Source organism: Macrobrachium rosenbergii, chromosome 10, assembly GCF_040412425.1.
Source record: "Macrobrachium rosenbergii isolate ZJJX-2024 chromosome 10, ASM4041242v1, whole genome shotgun sequence".
In the NCBI taxonomy this organism is placed as follows: domain Eukaryota; kingdom Metazoa; phylum Arthropoda; class Malacostraca; order Decapoda; family Palaemonidae; genus Macrobrachium; species Macrobrachium rosenbergii.
In genome coordinates, this window is record NC_089750.1 from 14,272,181 (window position 1) to 14,298,624 (window position 26,444).

Here is a 26,444-nt window from a genome sequence, read left to right on the forward strand (position 1 = left end):
CTCAATGAGTAAGGAAATTACTATGCCAGCTGGAGGTACTAATAATGTAAGAACCCTTAAGTTTGCAAAGACACAGCATTTTAAAATGTAGGGAGCTATTCTCTTAGAGAAATTGTAAAAAATTTTTATTTTCAGTTTTTTATAGTGAGAAAGGGCTTTTTGGCTTTTGTAACAAACCCTTTGGGCCAGTTATATGAAATTTGTGAAACTCAGTATTATAAAATTCACCGTCTTTAGATGTACTTGAACATGAAAACCATGAAAGACAGGTATGAAAACAGTTTTTGACATTTGATCTGTTACCATGACCAAGAAAATACAGTACTGTATATCCATCCTATCAAGTATTAAAATGGTGGGAAAACAATGCATGTACATTATTCACTGGGCACAAATATGAAAAACATAAAATTGGAGTTGTTTTTTGACTGACTCTTTATTACAAATGTCGAAAAGGTGCAGGAAAAACCTGGTCAGTAGTGACTGGTAGAATTCTGGCTGGATGTCTACCAGACCTTTTGTGACTGAATACCACATCATGGAAAAGAAGGCATATCCCATATACAGACACTCACACATTATACACATTACACTGGCAACATACAGCAAGTATGGCATATGGACAAATCAGTCAACAACCAGGGTTAAACTACTTAGTACTACTGCTACTCTTTGTGGTGAACTGAAAATTCAGATAATTCGCATACAATAAATTAAGGCATTATCTTATTACTAGTAATACATTCTGATTATGTAATTTACTCTTTTGGCAGATCACCACACCAGATGTTTGGTTCCCACTAACCTAAACTTCACTGCTTGTGATTTAGTAGTGAGAGGATACCTTATATCACTGATATGAGCTGAATGCTTGATACACATATTCAGTTAGACACTGGGTCTCATTTATCCAAAGGCACCATATCCCCTAAAACATACCCCATTAGGTTTTGAGGGATTTCACTCTAAGGGCACAGCTTTTATAATGAGATTTACTTGTATTGTGGATGTAGCAGTTTGTTGCCTTGACTGGTTGATTGGTTTAGATTAAACTAGCTTATGCCAGCAAGGGCCCTCATCCTAAGTTGTCCTGTAAGAGCAATACAGCATGAAAGGAATTCGGGGGGGCTGGTGTTGACATTCAGACTATGCCCAACCAACCCACAGTCAAACCTTAAATTTTTCTTGCTCTTCTACCTACCCACAGAGTCAAACCTTAAGTTTTTCTTGCTCTTCTTATCTCTTCTTAGAAAAATTGTTTTATCCATTATTAAAGGTGGCTAAAGTACATTACAGGTACAATTAGAAATGTTAATTCTCGGAAGGTTAAGAAACCAAGTCTTTGACTAGTAAATGAGGTCAAAAAGAGTGTGCTTGACAACTGACTACCTCAGAATTAAGTGAGAAACTGGTATTAAAACTTCGAGTTAAAAATGCCAAAATGGCAAAAAAAAGAGTCCTTAGTACAGAAAATGTAAATGATATTTCGTTTGATAATATTAACATAAAATATCATTAATGTACACAATATTGGAATTATGAAATAACTTACCCCAAAGACTTCAGAATAGTAACCAATTCCAAGTATATAATTATTAAAAATCCTAATTATTATATGTAAAATGCTATCCATGATGAAGGCCAGTTTCCCCAATTTATATGGAAGTGGTAGAAAAATAGAAAGATGTAAGTATCTTGACTTTTGTCAAAAATGGTGCATGCTCAGAAAATGAACTTTGTTAGCACCAGGCAAATCAGTTGTATCATGAGATACACTTGTAATTATGCAAATATCATTGTTGGCCACATCATGTATGTATAAATGTCTATTTTGCAATACAAAAGTGTTCTAGTCATGTTTAGGAAGGAAAAGTTATACATGGTGTCAACAGTAGGATAATTTGAATCATACTTTACTAATGTGAGATTGTTATTTTTCAGGTCATCTGTGGCATCCTTGTCAGCAAAATCTGAAGAAGTAAATATACTGTAGGTCTAAAGTTATTGGTAAATCAGTGATGTTAAAATCTGTTTAGTGGTATGGATATACAAAACTTGCGCATTGTTCCTTTGAGCAAATATGAGATTTTTCAAGGTTCAGGTAACGAGATCTTGTATCCAGGTACAGTTGTTGTGCTTTTGTTTTAGTTCACTACATGTAACCGTTGAGTGCCTACACCACAGCATGAATGAAAACATGATTAAGTGGTGTATGCTGTAGGCTGGTGCACGTATTGAAGACCTATACCTACATGTAAAAAAAAGGTTAAGGTTTGTTATAAAAGAGAAGAATAACAATTCATGGGACTTCCATTCTTATACATTGTCATATTTAACAAATGTCTTTATATACAGTATATTAGTGATAAAATCTTCCATCTTGCTCTTCTCCTGTATTTTTAATATGTACTGTATACCCCTAAACATAATACAGATAAAGGTTCATTTTATAATCTTGTATGAGGATATGTATTCCCTATTACATTAAAGATGTATACTCTCAGTAATAGAAAGAAGCTATTAACCTGGCAATGTTAATGTCATATGCATCCTGAAATGAGCTTTGTGACTCACATCTTTAAATATATTTTAGAGAAAACTCTTAAAGCATGAAAGTCATTAATGCAGGTGACTAACAGAAAAATTTTAGTTTGTGTGTCATGATTTTTTTAATGTTTTTCCATCCATTTTTTGAAATTCATTTGAAAGAAATTGATGTTTTACAATGCTTTGTTCAAATAATTTTCTTTCTCATTACCGTGTTCCAAGTTGTCAGTTTATAACTTTAGTCCTCCGTACTAACATCACTGTGTGAAACTGCCACTTTGTAAATGTTACTCATACCTATTTAAATATATCTTGCCTTCATCTCTCCTATCCATAAAGTACTGCTGTGTGTGGAATCACCAAGATATAGGACTTTCCCTTTTTCCAAACACAACTATCATCCCATTAATCCTGTCAAATCTAAAACTTTCCTTATACACCCCTACCTAAAGGCAGTGGTTTAACACTGCTCTGCCCACTTGTGATCATGTGCCTCAGTACACAGGTAGTTGTAGAACTAGAGATAGTTAATACAGTACTAACCCCAATATTGCCTTCTAGGGGTGGTAGGTATGGTAAAATAAGCAGAGTACTTCAGACTTTGAAGCAGCTCTGCACACAGAGAAATGGCTGTATTAAAGTGAACTACTGTTCTTGTTGGAGTGAACAAAACTGATAAATTTCTTCCTGTTTATATGAATAAAGTGATATTTGAGTGTTTGTGTGTCTCTGGGAGTACTGAGCTTTATTTTGTGCAGGCAATTGCTAGGCAAAGAAACTAAGAAAAGAAATTCTGTTGCGTATACTGTACTTAGCTAAAGGGCCCATTATGAATTGGGATAATCACCTTGCACATTTCACTAAATTGAACGTGCCATGTATACATCTCACTCTTTTTTACCATGAATTTTTCAAGTTTATAATGGAAATTTAGGCTTAGAAGGTTTTTGAAATTGCCATTAGAAGGATTAGTTTACCAATGAAATGGAGTACAAAAATGCAATGCTAAGAATACTGTATCAGCATTTACAAGGTAGCAACTTTCATTTAAATTCAGTAATGTAGTTATTTGTAATATAACATGGTACATTTTTATTTATTATTCTTATACTACTGAAAAACTTTTTTATTCATCAGATCTGATAAATTGTAACCATTTACACAAGCAGCCTCAGAATATTTGTGAAAAATGTTTCTATTCTTGAATGTGATTAGAGAAATACATTAATTTTGGTTTAACAGACCTCGCAAAATAGCTGCAAAACACATATGCATCACGTTGACAATGAACTTCTCAGTGCTGGAAACTATGGTATAGAAATGATTTTCATTAACAGTCAAGTTTCATTAACAGTCAAGTCAAAAAAATTTTAATCATTGTCAGTCTGTTACACTTACATAAGGCTACTTCCTGTATGATTGATAAATTAAATTAGTTAGTGATGTGATTTGACAAAAATTTTAAGAAAATTCAGTACTATAGTTTGCCTTAACAAGTTCTAAAGTTGTGTATATATATTTTGCTGCTTATACTGTACTTGTATTTTCCAAACAAGAGCAAGAATAATGATGAAATGAGGCTGGAAACTTTTTTAAAATTATTGCTATCACAAGGAATGATTAAAAGTAATGATAGCTTTCAGTATAATCCAGTGAAAATTCACAGTAATGTAACTGGGTTAAAATAAACCTCAGAGCAATGCTGAATTGGATAAACAGGTAATCTGGACATGTCCATTACCAACCAGGAATGTTATTTTATGAGATACAAAAGACACTTCAGATCTTGTTTTTGTAATTTAAATTTTACATTTTAATTTAAAAGTTGTTCATAAATTCCATTAAATCCCATATTTTCACATGAAACTGCATACTCTTACAATTGCAAGAACAAGATTTGATGTATTCTCCTCTGCTCTTGCATATGTACAGTGTGCAATGGGATGGAAAAAATGTATCAAAACTAAATTTGGTGTGCAAATACGAAGATATATTTATCAGCTGTGAATATGTAAAAAAAAAAAAAATTACAAATTTGAAGTTTTATTAATAAATTATAAAATGTTATGTAAACCTAATTGTGCTCAAAAATGCCAGGATAATTGCTCAGGTAAAGCTAGGGTATTAATTAATTAAGTGTTATAATTTTCCAGTATTAATTAATTGTTATAATTTTCCAAAGATTTGACTACCCGAATTTTTATTGTACTACTGTTAAGTTTACTTTAGTTTTTTTTGTAAGTTTTACTAAATGTCAAAAGTGTTTCCTGCCACTGTGAATTGTGAGTTGCTGCTAAGTGGATATGAATTATACAGTACTATTTTTTTTCTTATTATTCAGGAAAAGTGCAAACTAACCGGAAATATGAGGGAACTTTTGTATAACAAAATATTCTAGAATTTGCGTAATTTCCAAGAAATATGCAATGAAATATTTGAAGTGTCATTGAACACAAGTTTATTTTGTCCAGAGGGATACATTACTAATTTGTAGATGCATTTCAAGGGTCCTACACTGTGTTGGCAGTACAAAATCTGAAATGAGATTATTCTGTATGCAAGTGTATAGTTTTGTGATATAGGTGTGGAAGAAACTTAGTACAGTACTCAGCTGCTGATGACTTGGTGTCTTTTAGCGGCAGAAAGATTTTTTTCAAAATGAGTGATTTAACCCATGATAAGACAGGAAACTGGAAATTTATATAGTTGAAAGGAGAGGTGCACAGACTGCAGGCCTGGCTCTACAATCTCCAAAGTGACTTATCAATTCTTTTGTACATTCGTACATTGTAGAAAATGTTTTGAATGGTGCTTTTAGCTCTGCATGTACTGTACTAGCAACTGATGTGTGTCTTCTTGTAAAGTGTACATTGCAGATGTCATCTATATAGGGCTTTTGTTAAATCCAAGGATTAATTTCATTTGTACAGTAAAGTAAGTCACTTCTGTTTAAACTGAAATGCTCTATATAAAATAGAATAAGTTTCCCAAGTATGAAGAAGAAAAAACCTTAACTTCCCTAAAAATATGAACCAAAATAAAATTGCAGTTTTGCTGTAATCATTACTCACCTTCTTAGGTGTAAAGATACACATTCCAATATGTGCAGTAAACTTAAATGAGGAAAAGTGCTCAACAGCTTGCAAGTTTTACTGGACCAATGAAGTTAGGCATTCAAAAATTTACCTTCAGTAATATCAGCATGGTATCCCAGTTTACTGTACAATATATGTGTTTACCACAATTGTAAATCCTGTAAATATATAAATATATAAATATATATATATAAACAATTGCAACCTATTATAAAACTCTCCTAAGATTACCACTAAAGATGGAATGGTTATGCGCTAAGTCAGTAAGGAGAGATACTGTATTCATAAAGCCTTTTGTAATTGCATTATTTCCCCATTTATTCAAGTTTTCATTGTTCAGTCTCCATTTGATATTTATCATCACTAATAATTCATTGACATTTCATTCATTTTCATCTAGAATGGAACTACATTCTAGCATTCATCCCTACTAGTTCTTATGTTCTTGTTAAATGTAATTCACTATCGACTCAAAATATCCATCTTTCGAAACACCAGATATATTAAAAAGGTTTAAACATTAAAGTGGCTTTACTTTCTTCCTATAATCTTTAACAGTTTATAACTTTATCCGTGCCCAACAATACCAACCAAAACCAAACTCAAACTCAATCAGAAGACTCATACTGTACATCCCTATTTACATTTGGGTTGGTTTCCAAGGCCCATAAAAGGCCTAACCTGCAAATCCACCAAGTTAACTCCTCTGACTACTCCCCAGTACCTATTATTAATGATTATAATTAAAGGTTCCATTTTAGGAATCAAATTTCTAATTTAAAAACCAATTTCATTTCACATAAAACTAATAATTCATACAAGCTGATTACTATATTCATATAAATGCCCATATCCAGGTCCTTGATGATCCTCATGCTCTGCAACTTTTGTTCATCAAAGAAGAAGAGTACCCACACTACTCTAGCACTACCTTGACCCATAGCTATCCATCCACCAATCACATATTTCTTATAGTATGAGCATGCAACAGCAAGATCAGCGGAGATAAAACCTGAGCACTTGATATTACCTAAGGTTTGTACAAAAACTATGGGAAAACAAACCATCATCTTTAACCCTTAAGGGACGGCATAATTTATCAATGTGCAGCACCCCAGACTGGGGAAACTTTGAGCTCAGCAAAATAAAAAAAAAAATCACATCAATGGAAAGCGAATGACACGTACATTTACACTGTATAAATAAAAAAAATTCTAACAAATTTTCCCTACCTCCTACAAGAAGTTGAAAATGACTATTTACAACTCCTTGTGGGGCCTCATTTACAAGACAATCGTAAATTTTACCAACTTATATATGTTTTTTCTAATAAATAAATTTGTGTTTCGTAAAATTATTATTACTGCTCACACAGTATCAAAACAGATAAGAAACAAAAGCAGTAACAAATTTTTGTTGAAAAATATTCATGTAAATTTACGAGAAGGAAGATTCAGTAACTTTTTTTTTACTTTTACATGCTTTTTCTAATATTTCTTTGCAATTTTCTTTGTAAAATTACATTTACAACCAACATACTATCGTAAAAGACAAAAAGAAAAAACAACATCAACCCCTTTGTATATTTACAAGCAAATTTACAAAAAGACTCATGAGAGAGAGAGATGCAGTACTTTTCCCCCTTGAAGTCACAAGCATTACTGATACTGGCCTAACTCTCACGTCTGTATAAAAATTGCCATTAGTGAATTTATAGCATATGGAAGTATTGGCACCTCTGTTTCTAATCATTATTACCATAACAGTGGTGCGTAATGGCACCTCTGTTTCTAGTCATTATTACCATAACAGTGGTGCGTAATTCTGTTTCACACCAAGGCTCAATCCGTCCACCTCCCCAAACCAGTTTTACTTCACACTGAGGCTCAATCCGTCCCTTAAGGGTTAATGTAGAAGTATTCCTCAGAGCAAAATAAAATTTGTCGCTGAAACTTGGTAACAAGGTAGTTAACTGGTGGTAGGTGGAAGAGTTGAGAACCCACCAGTCCCCTACTGTCATTAAGTGCTTTATCTTTGGCTACTATCAAGGAAGGATATCATGCAGTGGTCCTCCCTTACTGTTGAAGCTTTTGGCCTTTTTTTTTTTTATATGTCGTGTGATTTTGTGATGAACACACACAAAACAGATCACTCAAGATGTGCTGGATGAATGCAGTTGTGTTATTGCTTTATGTCCTCTTTTTTGCTAGTCCTAACTTATTTTCTTCTTGCAAGGGTACTTGCATCCCTGAATTGAGCTGTGATGAATTTTTGAGATGGTTCCCTTCACAATGGAAGAGATTTAGCAAGAAGTATGAGGCCAAAAATCATTCACTAGTGTTGAGGAGAAAACACCCCCTTCAACCCCACTGAACCTTTTTGGTTCCTTCCTTCTAGATTCGCCCATCTCCCTCCCAGCTAATTCTGTGCATTCTCCTCTTGGTCAATCTGAGGAGGATACACACAGAATTATGGGTTTCCAGCACCCTCCTCTAGTGATGAGTTATGTGCAAAGCCCAGGTTCTTTCCAGGTGAGACCCTGCACTTGTCTCACCTCATGATATGCACCTCCACAATAGTGCACATGCTCACTCACTTTAGCCTTTACTAGTTTGGCTTTGTCTGTCCCTGCAGGTAGGATGACTTCAGCATGGAACAAGGTTCCTCAGCATGCGGTCAGATAAAATGTGCCTTCAGTACCAACTGCCTGCTAAGTTCCAATGAACTTGTCATCCCCTCTTTTGGGAGAGGATCCTTCCTGTTCCTTAGGAAATCTGATAAGATCGACAGGTCCTTCACCATCGGAGCCCCAGCAGCTAGAATTGGAGTGTCACTTTCCTGAGGTGATGTAGCTCTTTCATGAGTACAAAAACTTTTGGGAGGCGACCTTGGCACCACATCCGAACCCAATCTCTTCAGCTGAGCTCACCCTCAAGTGTCCTCCTGAAGCAAGAGTGCCATTAGGTCAAAGACTGCTCACTGTGTTTTGTAGCAGGTAAATGGTGAATCAGAAGGTTCCCTGATATCTAGCATATGTAATAAGCTCCTCTCTCTACCTCTGACATGCTAAAGGAAGTTTATTCACTGGAGAATATGGTGATTACTGCCTTGCAGAGGGACTTAGTCAGTCTGCAGATTGACCAGTCCCTCTGCAATGAGGTGCACCCCTGACTCCGCTAAGTCAGGAGCCATAGAGTCAGTCACCATGGTCTTCCTCCAGATAGCATTGTGGGGCAATGGATCAGAAACATAACCAGTAGCAGTTACAGTCCTGTCGACAGCTACCTTTACATCTGAACTATGTTACATCCTTTAGTTGCTGCCAATGAAGAAAATCCAGGTGCTACCCCACCATTGTTGTAGAATCCATAACATGGCTTGACAAAAACATCTTAGAAGAATACTGGTACCAGCTTTAAAGAGAAGTAAATGAGCATGGGAGACTGGACCTTGAAGATATCAGTTCTCAGGTATGGACCATAGCTTAGTTAATGGTCCATTAGTGGTCACTGCAGTAGGAGTGGTAGCTGTAGCAGGAATGATCACAAGCACTAGAACTGCAGCAGGAATGATCATAAGTACTAGAACTGTGTTAAAAAAAAAAAAAGCTAACTAAGCAGTCTTGAGAGGCTCACAGTCAACACTAGAGAAACTGTCATAGCTGACTGGGCAGTCCTTTAAAGACATATCATGACCACAGGCACAGATACTGTTGCAGAAACTGTCAGAAGCAGGTTCAGTTGCAGTAGCAAGAGCAGCACCAGTACTGGGGGATTAATCATAACCACGAGACCAGGTAGTCAGTAGTCGTTTGGAGGCCTGATTATGAGAGTAGTCACAGTCATGGCTTCCACTGGAAAAATAATGGTGCAGTCAGCCACAATCATGATCCTGACATCTGCTGGTATACCTGACGCATGGAGGTGTGGCCTCTGATGATGATGATGCCTCTGGTGAAGCATGCCAATCTGTCATAATTTCTCAGAGAGACAGAGAATGGCTCTTCTTTTACAGTTATGGCAGTAGGGAAGACGAATGCTGGCAACTAGAAGAACTAACAGAACATTACAGTTGAATGAGGGTCCATCAGTGTACCAGGTAGACTTAAGGCACCTTCGACAAGGCAAGAAAACTCAATCACTGCACCAGCAACTTGCCAAGGGGTAACTACACCTACTCTTAGACCTTTTAGATATGCAGCATGAACACTTCATCTTTCTATTCCATTAAATCATGTGAAAGGGTGACTGGCAAGGCAAAATGCAAACAGGCAGACTGAAAATTAATTGAGTGCATAGGTGCCAGAGAGAAGGCTGTGGTCAATGGGCAATACAGAAGCACCAAAAGGTGTTGGAGTACCCCAGCCAGGAGCAGATGGGCAAGTACCATGGTTGGAAGTAGGGAAGTGGGTTTCCTTGCTAGAAGCCTGCAAGCAAATACCCTGGTCTGAAGACAAAGCAAGTGAAGAAAATACATTAGCCAGAGAAAATTGTATGGGTACAGTTGTCTGCAAGCAAAGCAAGTAAGGAAAGGTTGTGGGTGGTAGCAGCCCACCAGGTAGATAGGACAGGTGATGATAGGTCATTATGCAGTTCTACAGGCAGAGCCGGTGAGATTAAACAGGCATGATAGTCCATCCAAGAGGAGAGTACTTAATTATCAATGAGAGGCTCCAGTGCCAACAAGGTAGACAGAGCCACAAAAACACCAGCTGACTGGCTCAACTATTTTCCTCCACTCTGGGAACTCTCCCACTAACATGGAAACCAATACTGTACAGTACATCTCAAAAGTGAAATAAGAGGGGGGGGACACTCATGTTTGCAAGAGTCCTTGCAAGCTGGAGTGAGGACTCAAGAGAAGATGAGTGGCAAGCCATACCTAAAAAAAACTTTGAGTGGCAAGCCATACCTAAAAAAACTTAACATGTTTCCTGGACCTTGGCAAAGACAGCCAATGCACAAAACAATCCATATAGGAAATATAACCCTCTTTACAAAACTTAAACTTCAAAAAAAAATATCTATTATCTGTGGTGGAGTCACGTAACAGGGAAGAGGGCTCAAGAACCACAGGAATGTTTTATCCTGGCTCTGAATCTAAATGTCTTTTAATATTCTTTCACACTAATAAGCAAGTATATTTCAACTCCCACCAAAATATACTACAGGTACTCTGATATACTGTATAGGAAAAGGTATCATAGTTGGGACTGGGGTTCATATCCAAAGCTAACAGCAGCAGCTGAACTTAGATCATTATTGAACTTAGCTTTATCAGCATGACTGATGTCGAAATCTAAGTGGAGGGACTATCCCCTGAAACTGGCCCAAGGATTCCAGGGTGGGCCGATTCTGGGGAAAACACTTTGGCACTGTCTGGTTTGCCCACCAAAATTATTAGAGTGGGGATAGTGGTAATAAGAGGGTCTGGCTTATACTTGGCCACCTTAATTATGTTGTTGCCATCCATTTGTGGTAGGTAGGGCAGGGGAGAGAGTAGACATTTGGGAGTCTGCTCTTACTGGTTTCCTTGGGTGAAGAATGAACCACATGAAGGGTTTATGGTATCTTGTTAATTTTTCCAGGCATAACTTTTTTCTTTTTAACTTTAACCATTCTATAAGTAAACCTAAAGATTCAAATGCCTAGGGGACACCATTGCAGCAGTAAGAGATGACGTGGACTTCTCCTTTAAGAGTACGCTAACTTTATACAACTTAAGGAAAAAACACACACTGACCCATTTCACGTTTCTCTTTGGAAATAAAAATTAATCAAGGCTTTTTGTACTCAGAACTGGCAGAAAACTATCAATGCTAAAACAGAGAACTTCTAATAAGATGTCCTTCATATGAAAAGTCATTTAAACAATCAAAAGAGAGTAAGTGGCTGGTAGAAATTGCCTAAATACAACATTCAGAACTACTGTACCTGTCTGTTCTGAAAACCGATAACAGGTGTCACCCTCATAACCTGACATAATGAACAATATCGATGGTACTGTTGTTTTAGCTAAATATGAAGATGGTTACAAACCTGTCAGCAAGAGTACAGTACCTTATTCCTTAAAAAAAATATGTGAATTTACAAGATTTGGATATACTGGACAGAGCATCCCAAGTGAGAAAAAATAAGGGAACATCACCAATATAGCAAAAATAAAGTTTACCCAAAAGTTACCATTAAGAATATTTGGACAAAACAGCGAACTGAAAGCCTGTACAGTGACCAATCAGCCATTTGCACTTCTGCCCTCACTATACCCTCTTTTGCACCTTTCCTGTGTGACTGTACTGCACATATATACCAAATCAACAGAGAAAATTAAAGAAAAGTGAATGTAGGAAATAAGTCCTACAAATTTTGAAAAATGTATTTTCACCTAACTGTGGTGTGAATCATAATGAGCTGAGAGACCTAGTATTGTACATACTCTTGTAACGTGCGACCTCACGGATCGTGCGGCCCTCAAATTTTCACCCTTAAAAAATTATTTTATCATGTATCACATGTATCATGAGAGTTCCTGTTATGAGAGATCAAATTACAATAGACTAAACTCTTTTCCTCCATCTCTTTATCTATCCCATCTTCTAGCTACTCTTTTCCTCCATCTCTTTATGTATCCCATCTTCTAGTTAAGTTAAAAAAGTAAATGAGAATGATAAAAGTATTGTTAGAACCCAACCTCTCTGAGACCGAAGAAAGCACAAATGAGTCGAAGCAATATGAAGAGACTGTTGAACATGTTCTTCGACCACAAGGAAACTGTTCATCATGAGTATGCCCAACCTGGTCAGACAGTAAACAAGGAATACTATTGTGACGTGTTGCAGCATTTGTGGGATGCTATTCGTCAGAAAAGGCCAGAATTGCATGCATCTGGTGAGTGGTAATTGCACCATGACAACACACCTGCCCATTCAGCGTAGCTTGTGCAGCAGTTTTTGGCCAAGCACAACATCCCCCAGGTCCAACAGCCACCGTATTCCTCAGATGTCACCCCCTGTGACTTTTTCCTCTTTCCAAAAACCAAATCCCACTTGAAAGGAAGAACATTTCAAGATGTCGAGGAGACCCAAGTGAATGCTATAAGGCAGCTTCTGATTATCCCACAAAACGACTTCCAGGAATGCTTCCGTCAATGGAAACGGCTGGATAAAGTGTGGGATTTCCAAAGGGGACTACTTCGACAGAAATTAAATGCTAAAACGGTGTGTGTTGTAGTTTTCTTTTTATACCACCAGTCCTGATACTTTATGATCACACCTAGTATTTTAAAAATAGTTAATGCATGGTAAAAGCATTTTTTTAGTGTTCAGTGATTTGCAACTAGTAATTGGAAGCATATCTTGCCTGTAATTTGAGTGTTCCATCCATAGCAGGGAATTTGTCCCAGAGAACTGCAAAAACATAGGAGGATTCCGCTCATGGAACTGTCAACGTGGGTAGAATATTGATCATTTGAAAGATTGAAAACTGTATATAATGACAGTGAAATGTCAACAAAGTCAGAAAGGTGTAAAAGTTACATCAGCATTACAGGAGATTTGGTGGTCGCAAAAAAGATCATAAACTTTACAAGATGGCAAAACTGTATAGCTGTAGAAGTGATGGGAATCCCCACCAGCAAGTTGACTTATATACAAGTCATAAAAGATTGTTTGACATAATAAAAGTCAGTGGTTGTGGTGAACATATCATAGTGAGTGAGGAGGAGGATGGAGATTGTAAGGTGGTCTTAGGCGACATACTGTAATTGTGAGCTGACATTCTCTGGCTCTTGAAGATTGAGATTTTAGTCAATTTTAGTTTGTCTCCCGGTCCCAAGCCTGAGAAAGATAAATCTGAAATCTCACTCTAGGAAGAATTCCAAGTACCAAATGCCATCCTCAAGATAGGATAGCACGGGTCTCTAGGCAGCTAGTATCTGCGTCAGTCAAAAATTAATGGGTTCAGATAATAGGTTTACCAAACCCCTTCTCCACTATCACCATCCAACCTCCACTAAAATGGAGAGGGGAGGGAGTGACTCTTTATGAACCAAAGGTCCAAGATATGCCTGATTGTGAAAACCACCTATATAATGGCCTGTCCCGCATGTACTAAGCTTGGCTGCTGCCTGGCACAGAAAGGAAGAAGAGAAAAACACTAGTAACTCAACTATTTAACCTCCAGTTTTATGCCATCCAAGTACCTTAGGCAAAATGGTTTTCTGTCCAAGTGGGGCTTGGAGACTACACAACTTGTTGAGCAGTCACACAGGTACTAAGTAGAAGGGTCCAAGGACTTTGGGTGACATTCCCAGGGTAAAGTAAAGTACAAGTATTCTGGTGCCATCAGAAACCTGCCCCTATCACCTGTGAATATAGTACAAAAGTTCTCTCAACAACCAGAGACAAGCCAAAGCCACCGGCTTCATAAGCTTTTGCCTGGACTGGACAAGTGTCCTCCACATAGGGTTGTATGTCCACTTAATTCACTTGATGATACCAGCTAGGAAAGGTTATCTGGACATCACATTCTTGCTACTGCCACTAATAAAGAGACCCTGATAACCTGGCCTAAGAAGCTGGGTCCTAACAGTTAAAACGTTGTACGGCTTGCACTGGACACAAAAGCATCTCGTCTGGCTCCTTGCTAACAAATACTTGGTGGGAGTGACCAAGCAATTCATGAGTCTCTTGTTCTACTGATGGTGTTCTGAGTTTGCTACAAACTTATGAACAAGAACAAGAGGAATCCCTAGCTCTTCAAGAGCCAGATAAGATACAAAATGCTATGGAATTCGTCAACACACTACAAGGCTAAGGCTAGAAGAACAAATCTTGAGGGTGATCTCAATGCGAGGCCTTTTCTAAGGGCTCTTTGGTGCCCGAGTCAAGCTCAGAGTCACATCCTACTCTAGAGGCCAAAGCTAACAAGGAGGTCCACAATAAACTTCTTGAATAAAAAGCAGAAACACTATTCATACAATAAACAAGTAAAAAATGCGAAGAAGTTTTTTCAGCGTAATAGAGTTTTCTGTAATTTGTATAATCAAGGCCACCGAAAATACATCTATCTTTCGATGGTCTTAGTATACAGTAATGCTGTATGAGCCATGGCCCATGAAACTTTAACCACAGCCCAGTGGTGGCCTGACCTATACTGTTGCCAGACGCACGAGTATGGCTAACTTCAACTTTAAAATAAAAACTACTGAGGCTAGAGGGCTGCAATCTGGTAAATTTGATGACTGAGAGTGAATGATGAACATACCAATTTGCAGCCCTCTAGCGTCAGTAGTTTTTAAGATCTGAGGGCGGACAGAAAAAGTGCAGACGGAAGAAAGTGCAGACAGACAGACAAAGCCAGCACAATAGTTTTCTTTCCAGAAAACTAAAAAAGATGACAGAATGAAAGAAGTCTCAACTTTTTGGTCAGTAATGCCATTAAGACATCTTAAACCAACCAAAGTATAAGATCTTGATTACAGCAAGCGAGGGGGTGGTCCCCTACTCATTCAACGACCAATTCCAGCTTGTGCTGAGGAATGCTACCATGTAAGACAATGGTTTATGTTCCTGCAGGAACAACCCATCTATTACTGCTCTCACAGACTGAAAGGAGAGGTGGCATGGACTTCTGAGCTGTTCCTCCAAGACATTTATGCACTTGACTTTCCTGGTTTCTGTACTGGGAAAAAGTGTAGTTAGTACGTTCTTTCCCAAAGCCTCTCCATACTTTTAGATGACAAGATGAGCAAACAATGTGGGTTTCAGTGTACTGTACAGTAAAATGAGACAAATATGACGTGTCCTCTAATATATATCTAAATAATGTTTTACACAAAATCAATAATTTACTAAAATTGTCAGTAAAATGAAAAAAAGCTGAGTTATAAAAGTAACTAAAATATATTGCAGTATATACAGTATACACAGTATAATGGACAGACAATAAATACATATACAAAGATGCAAAAGCATAACAATTAACATGCAAATGTGAGTACCAACCACCCTATCCACTTAGAACAAAGGCCAGCTGCCAACAAAATGAGAGACCACAATACCATAAAGAAAATTCTTCATCATAATAAGGCCGAGTAGAGACAAAACTGGACAAGGACAAGCTTTTCAATTACAAAGCAATCAACAGTCACAAAAAATACTGATAAAAAATAATACAGAACTAAAGGTAAGGGAGGGAGATAACCCTCCTGAACAGTCTCATTTGGTGTAAAATTGCTATCACCTTTGTTTACAGTTCAAATTCAGTAATCATCCACCACCACAAATTTTCAAAACATGATTGTGAACCAATAATTTGTACACTGGTATGGCAACAATGACAATAAACAGTAGTGCTTCAAATGGTTAGGGTCCCTGATGAAATGATGCTGAATCACTTGTTGCTTTTATTCAAAGACAAATCTGAATTCTAAGTAAACTTCTCAAAGCTTGCCTACTAAAGGGTTGCATGGCATTGCACCTGCTTCCTGAAGAGTGGCAGAGGTGTTAAAAGATAAGAACTTGGACAAATCTAGGTGCTAGCATGCCAATGAAGAATCAAGAGCTTGAACTAACCTGAGTTCATTGTTTAAATGATCCAAGCAATAAAAAATTCTATGTAAAAAACCTAAAATACTAATTGGGAGGTATTCTACTAAGTGTTAAAAGCAAAATATTAATAATTACATAAATAAAAATGACATTTTTATAATAAAATGAAGTTTTATATATGAAACGATGGACAAACTAGCATAGCGACCACCCACGAGTGAGAAGGGATGCTGATTAAGTAAGCCCGATGACAGCATTTTTCGAAGGCATGTGATCGGGTGACCAAACATGTCATGTAGCAAATGCTTAGGTTTGTTTTTCAAATTCAGCAGTGTCCATTCCCTCAAAACGCCCTTGGTTAAAGCACATGCGTGCATGATTGTAAAATCAGCAAAAGAAACTTCTAGAAGCTTTATCCATTTAAAAAATCTGGACATCACTGTGTGATGTATGTTTGTACATACTATATTGAGGCGTGGTCCCAAGCAGTGATGGGGCAAAATGGGAGAATCAAAGGTCATTCGAAGACCAGCCAAAACCTTGTGCACAGGTATTGAATCGCCCATCCAAAAAACAGGGGAGACTTCCCTTCCGAAAGTCTTTCTGCGGACCTCCACCACCGCAGATTCTCCTTTATTTCTGAGGTTATTGGGAAGACATGGCTGTCCTGATGAACTTTCCCATCCCAGCAAGCTCTTAAATAAAACTGGAGAGGTCTTATGTGAAGTCTCCCTAGTCTTACGAATTGCTCCAGAGAAGTCAACGTCCCCAAGAGACTCATCCACTGGGTGGCGGAGCAAGAACGAAGCGATAAGAAGAGGTCTACCTTCCTCAGACAGTCTTCCACTCTTCTGAGTGACGGAGAAGCCCGGAAACTCAGAGAGTCTATCAGAACTCCCAAATAAAGAATCTTCTGAGTGGGAGTCATTAGTGACTTCTCGAAGTTCACTGTTAGGCCTAATTCCTGGGTCAAGAGAAGAGTTTTTTGTGAGTCCTTCATGCATTGATTCTTCGTGGGTGATCGAATTAGCCAATCATCCAGATATAGCAAGATCCTAACTCCCGCTAAATGTAGCCAACCCGCCAAAGGAGCCAACACTCGAGAGAAGACTTGTAGGGCTGTCGAGAGACCAAAACAAAGAGCTCAAATTTGAAAGATTTGGTCCTCAAAAACGAAACGTAGGCATTTCCTCAAATCCGGGTGAGCCAGAATATGGAAATAAGAGTCCTGCACTTCCAGGGATATCTGCATTTTTCACTAATTCTATTGCCTTTTTGTTCAGAAGAGAGGACACTTCCTTCGACAAGGCTGAATACTTCTCCTAGTCTATGGAGTAAGCTGTCAATATGACAGGAGTGTCAGTCAATGGCAGATTCTCCTTGAAGGGGATAGAGTATCCCTCCTTTAAAACTTTGACTACCCACTGATCCGCTCCTCTTTTGCTCCATCTCTCCCAAAAGAGACGAAGCCTGGCCCCCCACAGGAGCATGAAGGACTAAATCCTCACTTGCGAGAGGAAGATCTTGAGGAAACAAATGTTGTTTATCCAGAGGGGAAAACAGGAGGGCCGATTTCTGTGGGGTCAAAACACCCTTTCCTGTAAACGAGACCCACAGTTTGCGCTTCTTCAGGACGTCCATGGCATGCAGGGCAGCTATTTCATGCGACCCACCTCTGACGGTGCTATCTGCGCAAGAGAGAAAATTCTCCAGGTCTGCGGCTTCAGCACACACGAAGGAGATTCTTGAAGCTTCTTGGCAACTGCTCCCATACACCAGTCAAGAAAACTCAACCCTCAAAGGCCTTAAAAATACTCGTCAACAAGTGATCCATCTCCTGAGCTGAAAAGAACTTTTTCGCCGATGCGGGAGCTGATCTCCATCTCGAGTCAATGACCGCAGAAAAGTCCCCTGGGAGGAGACGGGCACTCCCCAGGAAGGAGCTTCTCCCGTTGCATACGACAAGTACTGCCTACATGAGAGTTGAGTGGGGAGAACATTAAAACAGGCCCTTCCTTGATCCCTCTTGTCAGAAGGCCATTCCTCTACTTGGCGAAGAGCTTTCTTCGAAGATTTAGAAAGAACCATCTTAGGAAGACTAGTCAAATCCACAGGCTGATAGCTCATCATGTAAGATGAGCCTGGAGAAGAAGGAGAGGACGGAGTGAAAAAATCCAGGAACTGCTGAAGAAGGCACTTAAGGAGTGCCGCATACTGCACAGAAGACGTATCCTGCTCCTCTTCTTCCTCAACAGAAGAAATCGGAGATATCATCTCATCTGATCCAGGGGCAGTCTGCGCTGCAGGTTTCTGTAAAAGATGAAGGATATTATCCAGTTTTTTGTTGCAAAGGTTCGAGTGCTGGGTCCAAAGCAGAAGAAGGCTTATCCAAAGCTGCAGGGCACTTGGAAACTTGATGAGGTTCGAGCGCTATCGTAAGTTCAGCAGCTTCAGGGCGCTCCAACGAAAGAGAGCGTCCGATTCTCTCAGGGCGCCTGACTGTGTCAGGGCACTTGGCCGCATCAGGGCGCTGGGCTGCATCAGGGTGCTGGGCTGCATCAGGGTGCTCTGCTGCATCAGGGCGCTCGTCTGCATCAGGGTGCTGGGCTGCATTAGGGTGCTTGGCTGCAACAGGGCGCCTGGCTGCTACAGGACGCTTGTCTGCTTCAAGGCGCTCAACATGACATCCCACCAAAACAGGATGTTCCGAGGAAACGGCGCTTAAGCGAAACCTGGAGCTGCTTGCCCGAGAGGTGTAGAGCTAGAACCTCGCTCCTGGCAGTGAAGAGAGGAGAAAAAATGCTGTGGAGTGTCCCACTTGCTGCACGAAAGTTGACGACTGAAGGAGGGCTCCCTCATTCTCTTGTAAGGGAGATGTGGGGACTGATCCTTACCCGAGAAGCATCTCTGAGTGGGCAAGAATCCTCCGTGAAACGATGAAGACGGTTCCTACAAGGCAACGCCTCTTCAGAACTTGACGAAAGCTGGTGCACTTCCGAGATGCCTTTCCAGTGGCTGTGCCTAGTTGCAACCTGGGAAGCAACAGGTTGGACTGGGGAGACAACTGCCCGTGGGCAGACCCCACTGACCTCCCTTGGGCTACCGGTATGCCTCCTCCCAGGTAGAGGGGAGTATGGCAGTGACCTGCGCCTAGGAGAATCAGCTGATGCACTTCCAAGATGCCTTTCCAGTGGCTGTCTCTAGTCGCAACCTGTGATGTAACAGGTTGGACTGAGGAGACGACTGCCCATGGGCAGACCCCACTGACCTCCCTTGGGCTACCAGTATGCCTCCTCCCAGGTAGAATGAAGTATGGCAGTGACTTGCGCCTAGGAGAATCAGCGGGACGAGCAGCCGCCCCCTCCACTATACCTCCAGAATGACGCCTTTCCAGGCTGTCTGTTGGTACCTAGGACCGGCAACAGGCTCAACTGAGGGGGGCAAATACCCGTGTGTAACCCCCCGACCTCCCTTGGACTTCCAGTATGTCTCCTCCCGGTGTATGGGAGTATGACAGGGACCTTTGTCTAGGAGAATCGAGGGACGAGTAGACACCTCCTCCAATGCACAATACTTCACTATCACAAGGTTAACATCTGTTAACCTAAAACAAGACTGGCAATGGCACAAGAAGGAAGTAAGGGAGCCATACGTGGGAGCAAATGGATAAAATGGGCAGGAAGGTTAGCAGTGGGAGAGAGACGACTTAGATGGCGCCCAAGCGCCCGAGAGTGAACGCCGAGGCACCAGAGAGTGAGCCCCGAGCACCCAAAGCAGGCAAAAGCTGGCACCGAGCGTTCTGCAGTTGGCGGCCATCAAGCCAGTGGCTTCAGCAGGCGCCTAGCGTTCCACAGTTGGCGGCCATCGAGCCAGTAGCTCGAGCAGGCACCGAGTGTTCTGCGGTTGGCGGCCACCGAGCCAGTAGATCGAGCATAATTCTCTCCCACTGTACTCCTGCCCTTACACTTTTCAGTACTCTGCAAAGGAAAGTGTAAAAATATTTCAATTAATTTTTTAAGAACAAATTTATGAAGTACCATTACACAGATATCTCAATTCCTTTACCATACATATCTCAATACTCATCAAACATTATTTGAGACTCGCTGGTTCATTTCCTTCTAAAAAAATCAGTCCGGAGCGAATACAAGGTTATGTTTATTACACTACTCAGAAAAAGAAAGTTAACCTTTATGGACCAAGATGAAGTAAACAGAATACAGTACCATCATATCTACGTCTCAATTCCTGTCACACTTTTGAGATTTACAGTTATGCCTTTCAAAAACAAAAATATTGGTTGGGTAGATAACGCAACATTAATATTTTACACTAAAAAAGAGGCAGCGAACACAAAACTGTAAGTTTCTTTACAAAGGAAATTCGGTTTGGAAGCAAACACATTATAAGCTATTCAGAAAAGGAAAATAACTTTTAAAGACCAAGACGAAGTAAACACAGTATCATCATACATACAAGTCTCATATTCTAATCAAGACTGAGACTTGCAGATAAGAAACAAAATCATGTTAGTGGTTTGGCAACGAACACAATGTTTACATTCACCGGTAAAGGCAAAGTCATCAGTTAAGGTACGCTCGCTACTGTTGTGAAATATGACAAATTAAACAAAATAAAAAACTGTCCTGAATGCTGTAAGTTGGAAGGCTCCTGAAATCGGCGATAAAACATCACCAAAATCCGGTCTCTGACCACCAAATTTAGGAACAAAGCTGACAAAAAACGCTCTGTGTTGACTCGAGCGTCAGCAGAAACATAATGGCGAATGTTTGCCGAGTACAGTAGTTCCTGATACTCTCATTAGTGGGCAAGACCAGTCACCTGCACTAAACTGAAGCGCTAACCCACGAATTTTTAAATTTAAGCTGCCGAGGCAAGAGAAAGTCTAGCTAATGTAATTACTGGGTAAGCTGCATATATAAAAACAATCTAAGTTGCAGTAATTTGGGTACACCACGCTAACTATAAAAATGCAAATCTTGAACAAAAATGTCACTGAATGTGGCCATGTTCTCTTGGCTATTAAAACACAAATTGGTAAATATGGAATTCCGAACAAGAATCTCTTTACACCTTTGCCAATCTATGGAAATAAAAAGAAAATTATTTATAAATTATTTATAAGGTTTCATAAATGAATGGCTTACATAAATTACTAATGACTTAAGTTTAGTACTTTTTTCAAATGAAACAGAGGCAAATTTTACAGATGGCAATAATTCAATTACCTATCAAGGTCCTTTTCAGTTCTGGTTCATAAATCATCATGTCTGTGCCATAATTGCGTAACAGTCCAGACAGGAAAAGGAAGAAGTGTTTTCAATGCTCATCTTCCTCATACTCACTGACCTGTCTTCCTCCTCTTCAGCTCCTCCCTCCTCCTGCAGAATGAGGAAGGAGAAGTCTAAGAAGGCCCCTTGAAAGAAGTCCTGTAGGGCTTCAAACTGTGCTCCAAGATCACATCTATCTGCAATGAAAGAAACATAGCAACACTTGTTCAGTGAAAGAACTCAAGATGGTATTTTTTTAGCTTTAACCTGATTAATAGTACATCACTTAGAATGTTGTTTTGCTATAGTAAAAGCAAATTTGCCATAGAGAAACTATAAAGTAATTCTAAAAAGTGAAACATCTTATTGTAATTTCCAAGATCAAAATGGGATAGCCTACTGTAACTGTATACAGTTACAGTATGCAAATACTGTTATGAAGCGCTTGGCTCCAAAAATTCTTCAAGTCTATATCTTTTAGTTAGCTGTGTAAGAAACTGCAACAACACTGACTGTTGCATCAAAGCTAATGTCCTTTCTAGTCCAAAAGTCTACCACTCCTCTTTTTCAGTTGTCAAAACATGATGACCTGTCTTACAAACAGCATTATTTGTATTTCTGAGGGATACTCATCCAAGGTAGAAGCTCCGATGCATTGCAATTCGCCCCTTGACATAGCCAGTTTGAAAATGTTAGAGCGTCAAGCGAGCCTGTAGCAACACCTGCACCTATGATGGTGTGAATCTCATCAATGAAAAGAAACATCGCGAGATTTTTCCAAGTCAGTCATGACTGCTTTCATACTCTCCTCAAAAATGACTGCAGTATTTAGTACTGGAAATGTGCAGCAAGGTCTTGCATCACAATACTTTGTTGTACAATGTACACAAAACTTTTCCTTCCATTCACTGTTGACCTCCATATATATACAGTATTACCCAATATGTCTTCTGACATTGAAGACCACTGTTGCACCTCATTCAATTACAGTAATCTTCCTATACATTCTTTAACCAATGAGCCTTTCATATGGGCATTCACAGTCATACCAGAACCATCGCTGATCACTATACAACACTGTTACCGCTAAAATTACCAAACTGGTCGAGAGGTATCCATTAAGCTAGCAAGACCCTGACATTTTCCGGCTTCACAGGCTCATTCAATCCTTGTATGATCAATTCCATTCCACCAGCTTACAACTAATAAAAAATTTTAGCTTCTGCATCTGATCACGCCATTAACAAGGGCATGCCATGTAGCATCAAGCATCCCTCAACCAAAGCCATTCAACAGGGAATGAATGAATTTGTAACAACAAACCTCACTTTGTAGTACGTAGGCAATAAACAGGAAATATGGAAAGCATACCAAAATACAGACAGCTATGAGGCTTTTAAATATCTAAGATTCCCCATCTTTTGTGTTTTCACCACGAAGTCCAGCACAAAAGAAAACAATAAGAGTCCTAAACCTTTGAGTGTCTTACACTGTATGGAGAACTACTCTCTTCACAAATGCTAATGACAATAAAAATAGAGTCTACAATGAAATTTCTCTGTCTGACACTCTCCTAAGGAGCAGGAATCGTGGCAAAGAGGGGCTTCACAGGACTAATGCAATGTCACACTCTGAAAGGCAAGAGTGCTCAAAACTCCTTAGGAGCATGGAAATCTTTACCAAAGCCTAGAGATCCACTTCCTTTAAGTATAAAGCTAGACAGGGTTTTGCCATGATGAAGGCAGACAAAGATCTCTGCTATCTGCTGAACAGTGGCTCTGACTGGAGATACACCCCCTTGCAAAGCACTAGTCAAAGATGGACCACCATACCTAGTAAACACCTACTGCAGACTTTCTGACTGAACTGGACATCCCTGCAACTCTGAGAAGAGCCTCTCTCTCTCAGGAGAAAATGGATAACCTCCATCTAAGAAGTGTCTGCATAAACTGCTAACAACGGGGGAAAGTGTGCCTGTAGTAGCAGTGTGGGCCATAGGAAAGATTCTCTCTGCGTCTCCACCAGTAATGACAACGAGTCTGGTATCCTTCAGCTTGCGGGAGTTTGGAGCAGAAAGGGTTATTGTGAGCCCAGGCGCGACCAGCAATTAGTTGATATCTCTCTCAATAATGCAGAACAGTGGGAAGGTATATTTGTCAAGGTTATCCCATGGGTGCTGGAAGGTGTCCTCCATCAGCAACCTGAGGTTTGATACCAGCAAAGAGAAAGCTGGAAGCTTTCTATTTAACTGTGTCAAAAAGCTCTACCACTGGAATAACCCAGATGCTGAACCACCTCTTGATTCTGTTTGGGTGCAGGACCACTCTGTACCTACCACAAGTCCTTCCCAACCCATTTGCACATCTGTCTCACCAGCACACACAAAAACAAAAAGCAGGTTCCTCTCTAATCACTGATACATGAAACCAAGGTTATATTTTTGCTCATCAGGAATAGTCTCATATTAGCCTAACTCCTCTCAAATGGCTTGCAGTGAGGGTAGGACCACCCTCAACTCGAGGATATTAACTTGCAAGCAAGAGTCCTCCTGGTTCTACACACCAAAGATGAATAAGCCATTTAGGTGTGCACCCCGTCCTCCTTTCAATGAGTCCAAGAACAAAAGCACCTCAGATGAGGCAGTACTCAGAAGAACACCCACTAGTAGGCTCCTATCACCCAACCACCACACAAAGCAGGATGCCACTCTCTAAGTTACATTTGGATATCTCCCTGTAATTATCACTGCCTATTCTGCTTCTGACATCTCATTTTTTGCCTTGCAATAAGCCTACACACATTTGGGTAGCGAATCTTTGCCATAATGCCTACTCGTATGTGCAAATAAGGAGCTCAATTTTACTGATGACACAAAGTTAATGTCAATAAAAATGTTCAAATATTTCTGCCATTAAAATAAATATATATATGGAAAAGAAGTACAGTATAATACAACCCAAATTTACCATCTATAAGCTTAACGATTTAATACTTTTCACGACATGGGTTAGGTTAGTCATGGCATTTCAGTATTACTTTACTTAAATACTATTGCTTGATACTGGTATTTGTATGCTCTACTTACGAGTCTCCTTAATATACTTAAAAAATATGACACGCATACTAAATCTATAACAGATTCACTAAAACCGAGATATTTACCATGATTTTATGTTTTAACATTAACACTTGTTGGGCTCTTTCTAAGCATGGTGTTCGTGTGACTGTGGCAGGTACTAGAGTAAAAATGTACCAACATTTTTCTTTTAATATTCTGGCCTAGGCTATCGGCACACAAAACCATTTTTGAGCCAATATAGACAGAGGGGTGACAAGGTCTGTCCTAGGCTACCCCTCGACAGCAATAAACATTTATGAGGGAATATGACCTAACTAGATCTACTGTTACCAAACCTGACCCCGCCAACGTGCCCTTAATTGGCTGGGGATGGGAGAGGGAGGGGGCGAAGCTAGGCCCGCCAATGAACCCCTACTCAGTAAGTCATGACCCCTCTTTTTTTTGTTTTTGTTTATTATTCTGGTATCCCACAGTATAAAATATTATACTAGGCTAGCCGCTCATTCTATGAAGTACGATGCAGGCTAGCGAAGTCTAAGCTAAATGCCTTAAGTAGGATCATTCCAAGCAGGCTACAATTAAATCTAAAGGATTTATTCTACTGTTAATCCAGTACTACTGATCTATTCATGACTGACTGGACACATCCAATGGCGTATAATTCTAGAATCGCTGTCCTAGTAATGTTACTGGCCTAGACCTACTGTACAAGAAAAACCTACCGTAAGCCTAGTCTTTTTGGCTACTTTTCCAGCACATAACATTCATAAAACTGGTAATTTGTATCTCTTTAACTCATAAAATACAAATCGATGAGTAATCTTTACTAAAACGTGAAAATACCTGGCAGTATATCGCGAACCAATCCCTTCTGGACATCGTGCTCTAGCGACGTCGCCATTCCTTATGATTCCTAAGAAGTTGAGGTTAGCGAGTTCTTCAGTGCTTTTCCTTTGGTAATATTCATAACACATTTAATCATACAAAAATATTCTATACTATGTCATTATTAAAAGAAAAATATGCCGTAATAAATTATTAAAATAATATTTTACCAGCTATGAAATAACATTTTTACGTGTGATACAGATATTTTGCTGACAACATTTCCACTGCACCAAAGTTCTCTTGAAAGTCTGTTGACGTCTACATTGTCCATTCGTTTGTGACACAAACCCATGTACGTGAAAATTAAAATTTATAAACGAATATGTACAATAAGTGTATTTATCAACATACATACTAGGTAGCCTATATTAATTTGTTTACGTACAGTACTGCGTCACTGAAGCACGCATTTTGCATATTGTATCAACATATTTTATGTAATCTGTACACAGATATGTACAGACACACCAAACGAATCATGAATTAACACACTTTAAGTATGGCAACTCACACTTTAGGATATATATATATATATATATATATATATATATATATATATATATATATATATATATATATATATATATATATATATATATGTTACAATGTTCACGAGAGCTCAGGGCTAACAAAATCTGGTTTACAGTGGTGGTATCCCATCACTCAACAACAGCCTCTGAACAAATACCTACTCACTTGTGGTCATACAACCAAATACTGATCAGCGTTGCTTATCTTAATATATATATATATATATATATATATATATATATATATATATATATATATATATATATATATATATATATACGTTCATATCTTCAGGTAGATTAATTTAAGCAGAACAAAGATTATATATATATATATATATATATATATATATATATATATATATATATATATATATATATATATAATGTATAGTTAGATATATGGATAAATGACAAATAGATGGATATATATAATTGGATGAAGAGAGGGATAGGTGTATACTT

The 26,444-nt window shown here is 39.0% G+C and overlaps 1 protein-coding gene and 1 long non-coding RNA gene across 7 annotated transcripts in view; one reads left to right on the plus strand and one right to left on the minus strand.

Annotated features, from left to right (window-relative positions):
* LOC136842501 (guanine nucleotide exchange factor DBS-like) overlaps positions 1–6,167 on the plus strand; it is an 838,144-nt gene extending 831,977 nt beyond the window's left edge. For all 5 annotated transcript variants that reach the window (XM_067109882.1, XM_067109883.1, XM_067109884.1 and 2 more), the window contains one exon: positions 1,942–6,167. In XM_067109882.1, the coding sequence (XP_066965983.1) occupies positions 1,942–1,993 (52 nt within the window). In that variant the 3' untranslated portion in view covers positions 1,994–6,167. The remainder of the gene's footprint in view (positions 1–1,941) is intronic.
* LOC136842503 (uncharacterized) overlaps positions 1–25,699 on the minus strand; it is a 44,576-nt gene extending 18,877 nt beyond the window's left edge. Inside the window, exons 1-2 of one of the 2 annotated variants that reach the window (XR_010854239.1) lie at positions 25,405–25,699; positions 21,562–21,679 (exon numbers count right to left, since the gene is read on the minus strand). This is a non-coding gene — a long non-coding RNA (uncharacterized lncRNA). The remainder of the gene's footprint in view (positions 1–21,561; positions 21,680–25,404) is intronic. The other variant, XR_010854238.1, reaches the window with a different exon arrangement.
* Between the last annotated feature and the right edge of the window lie 745 nt (positions 25,700–26,444).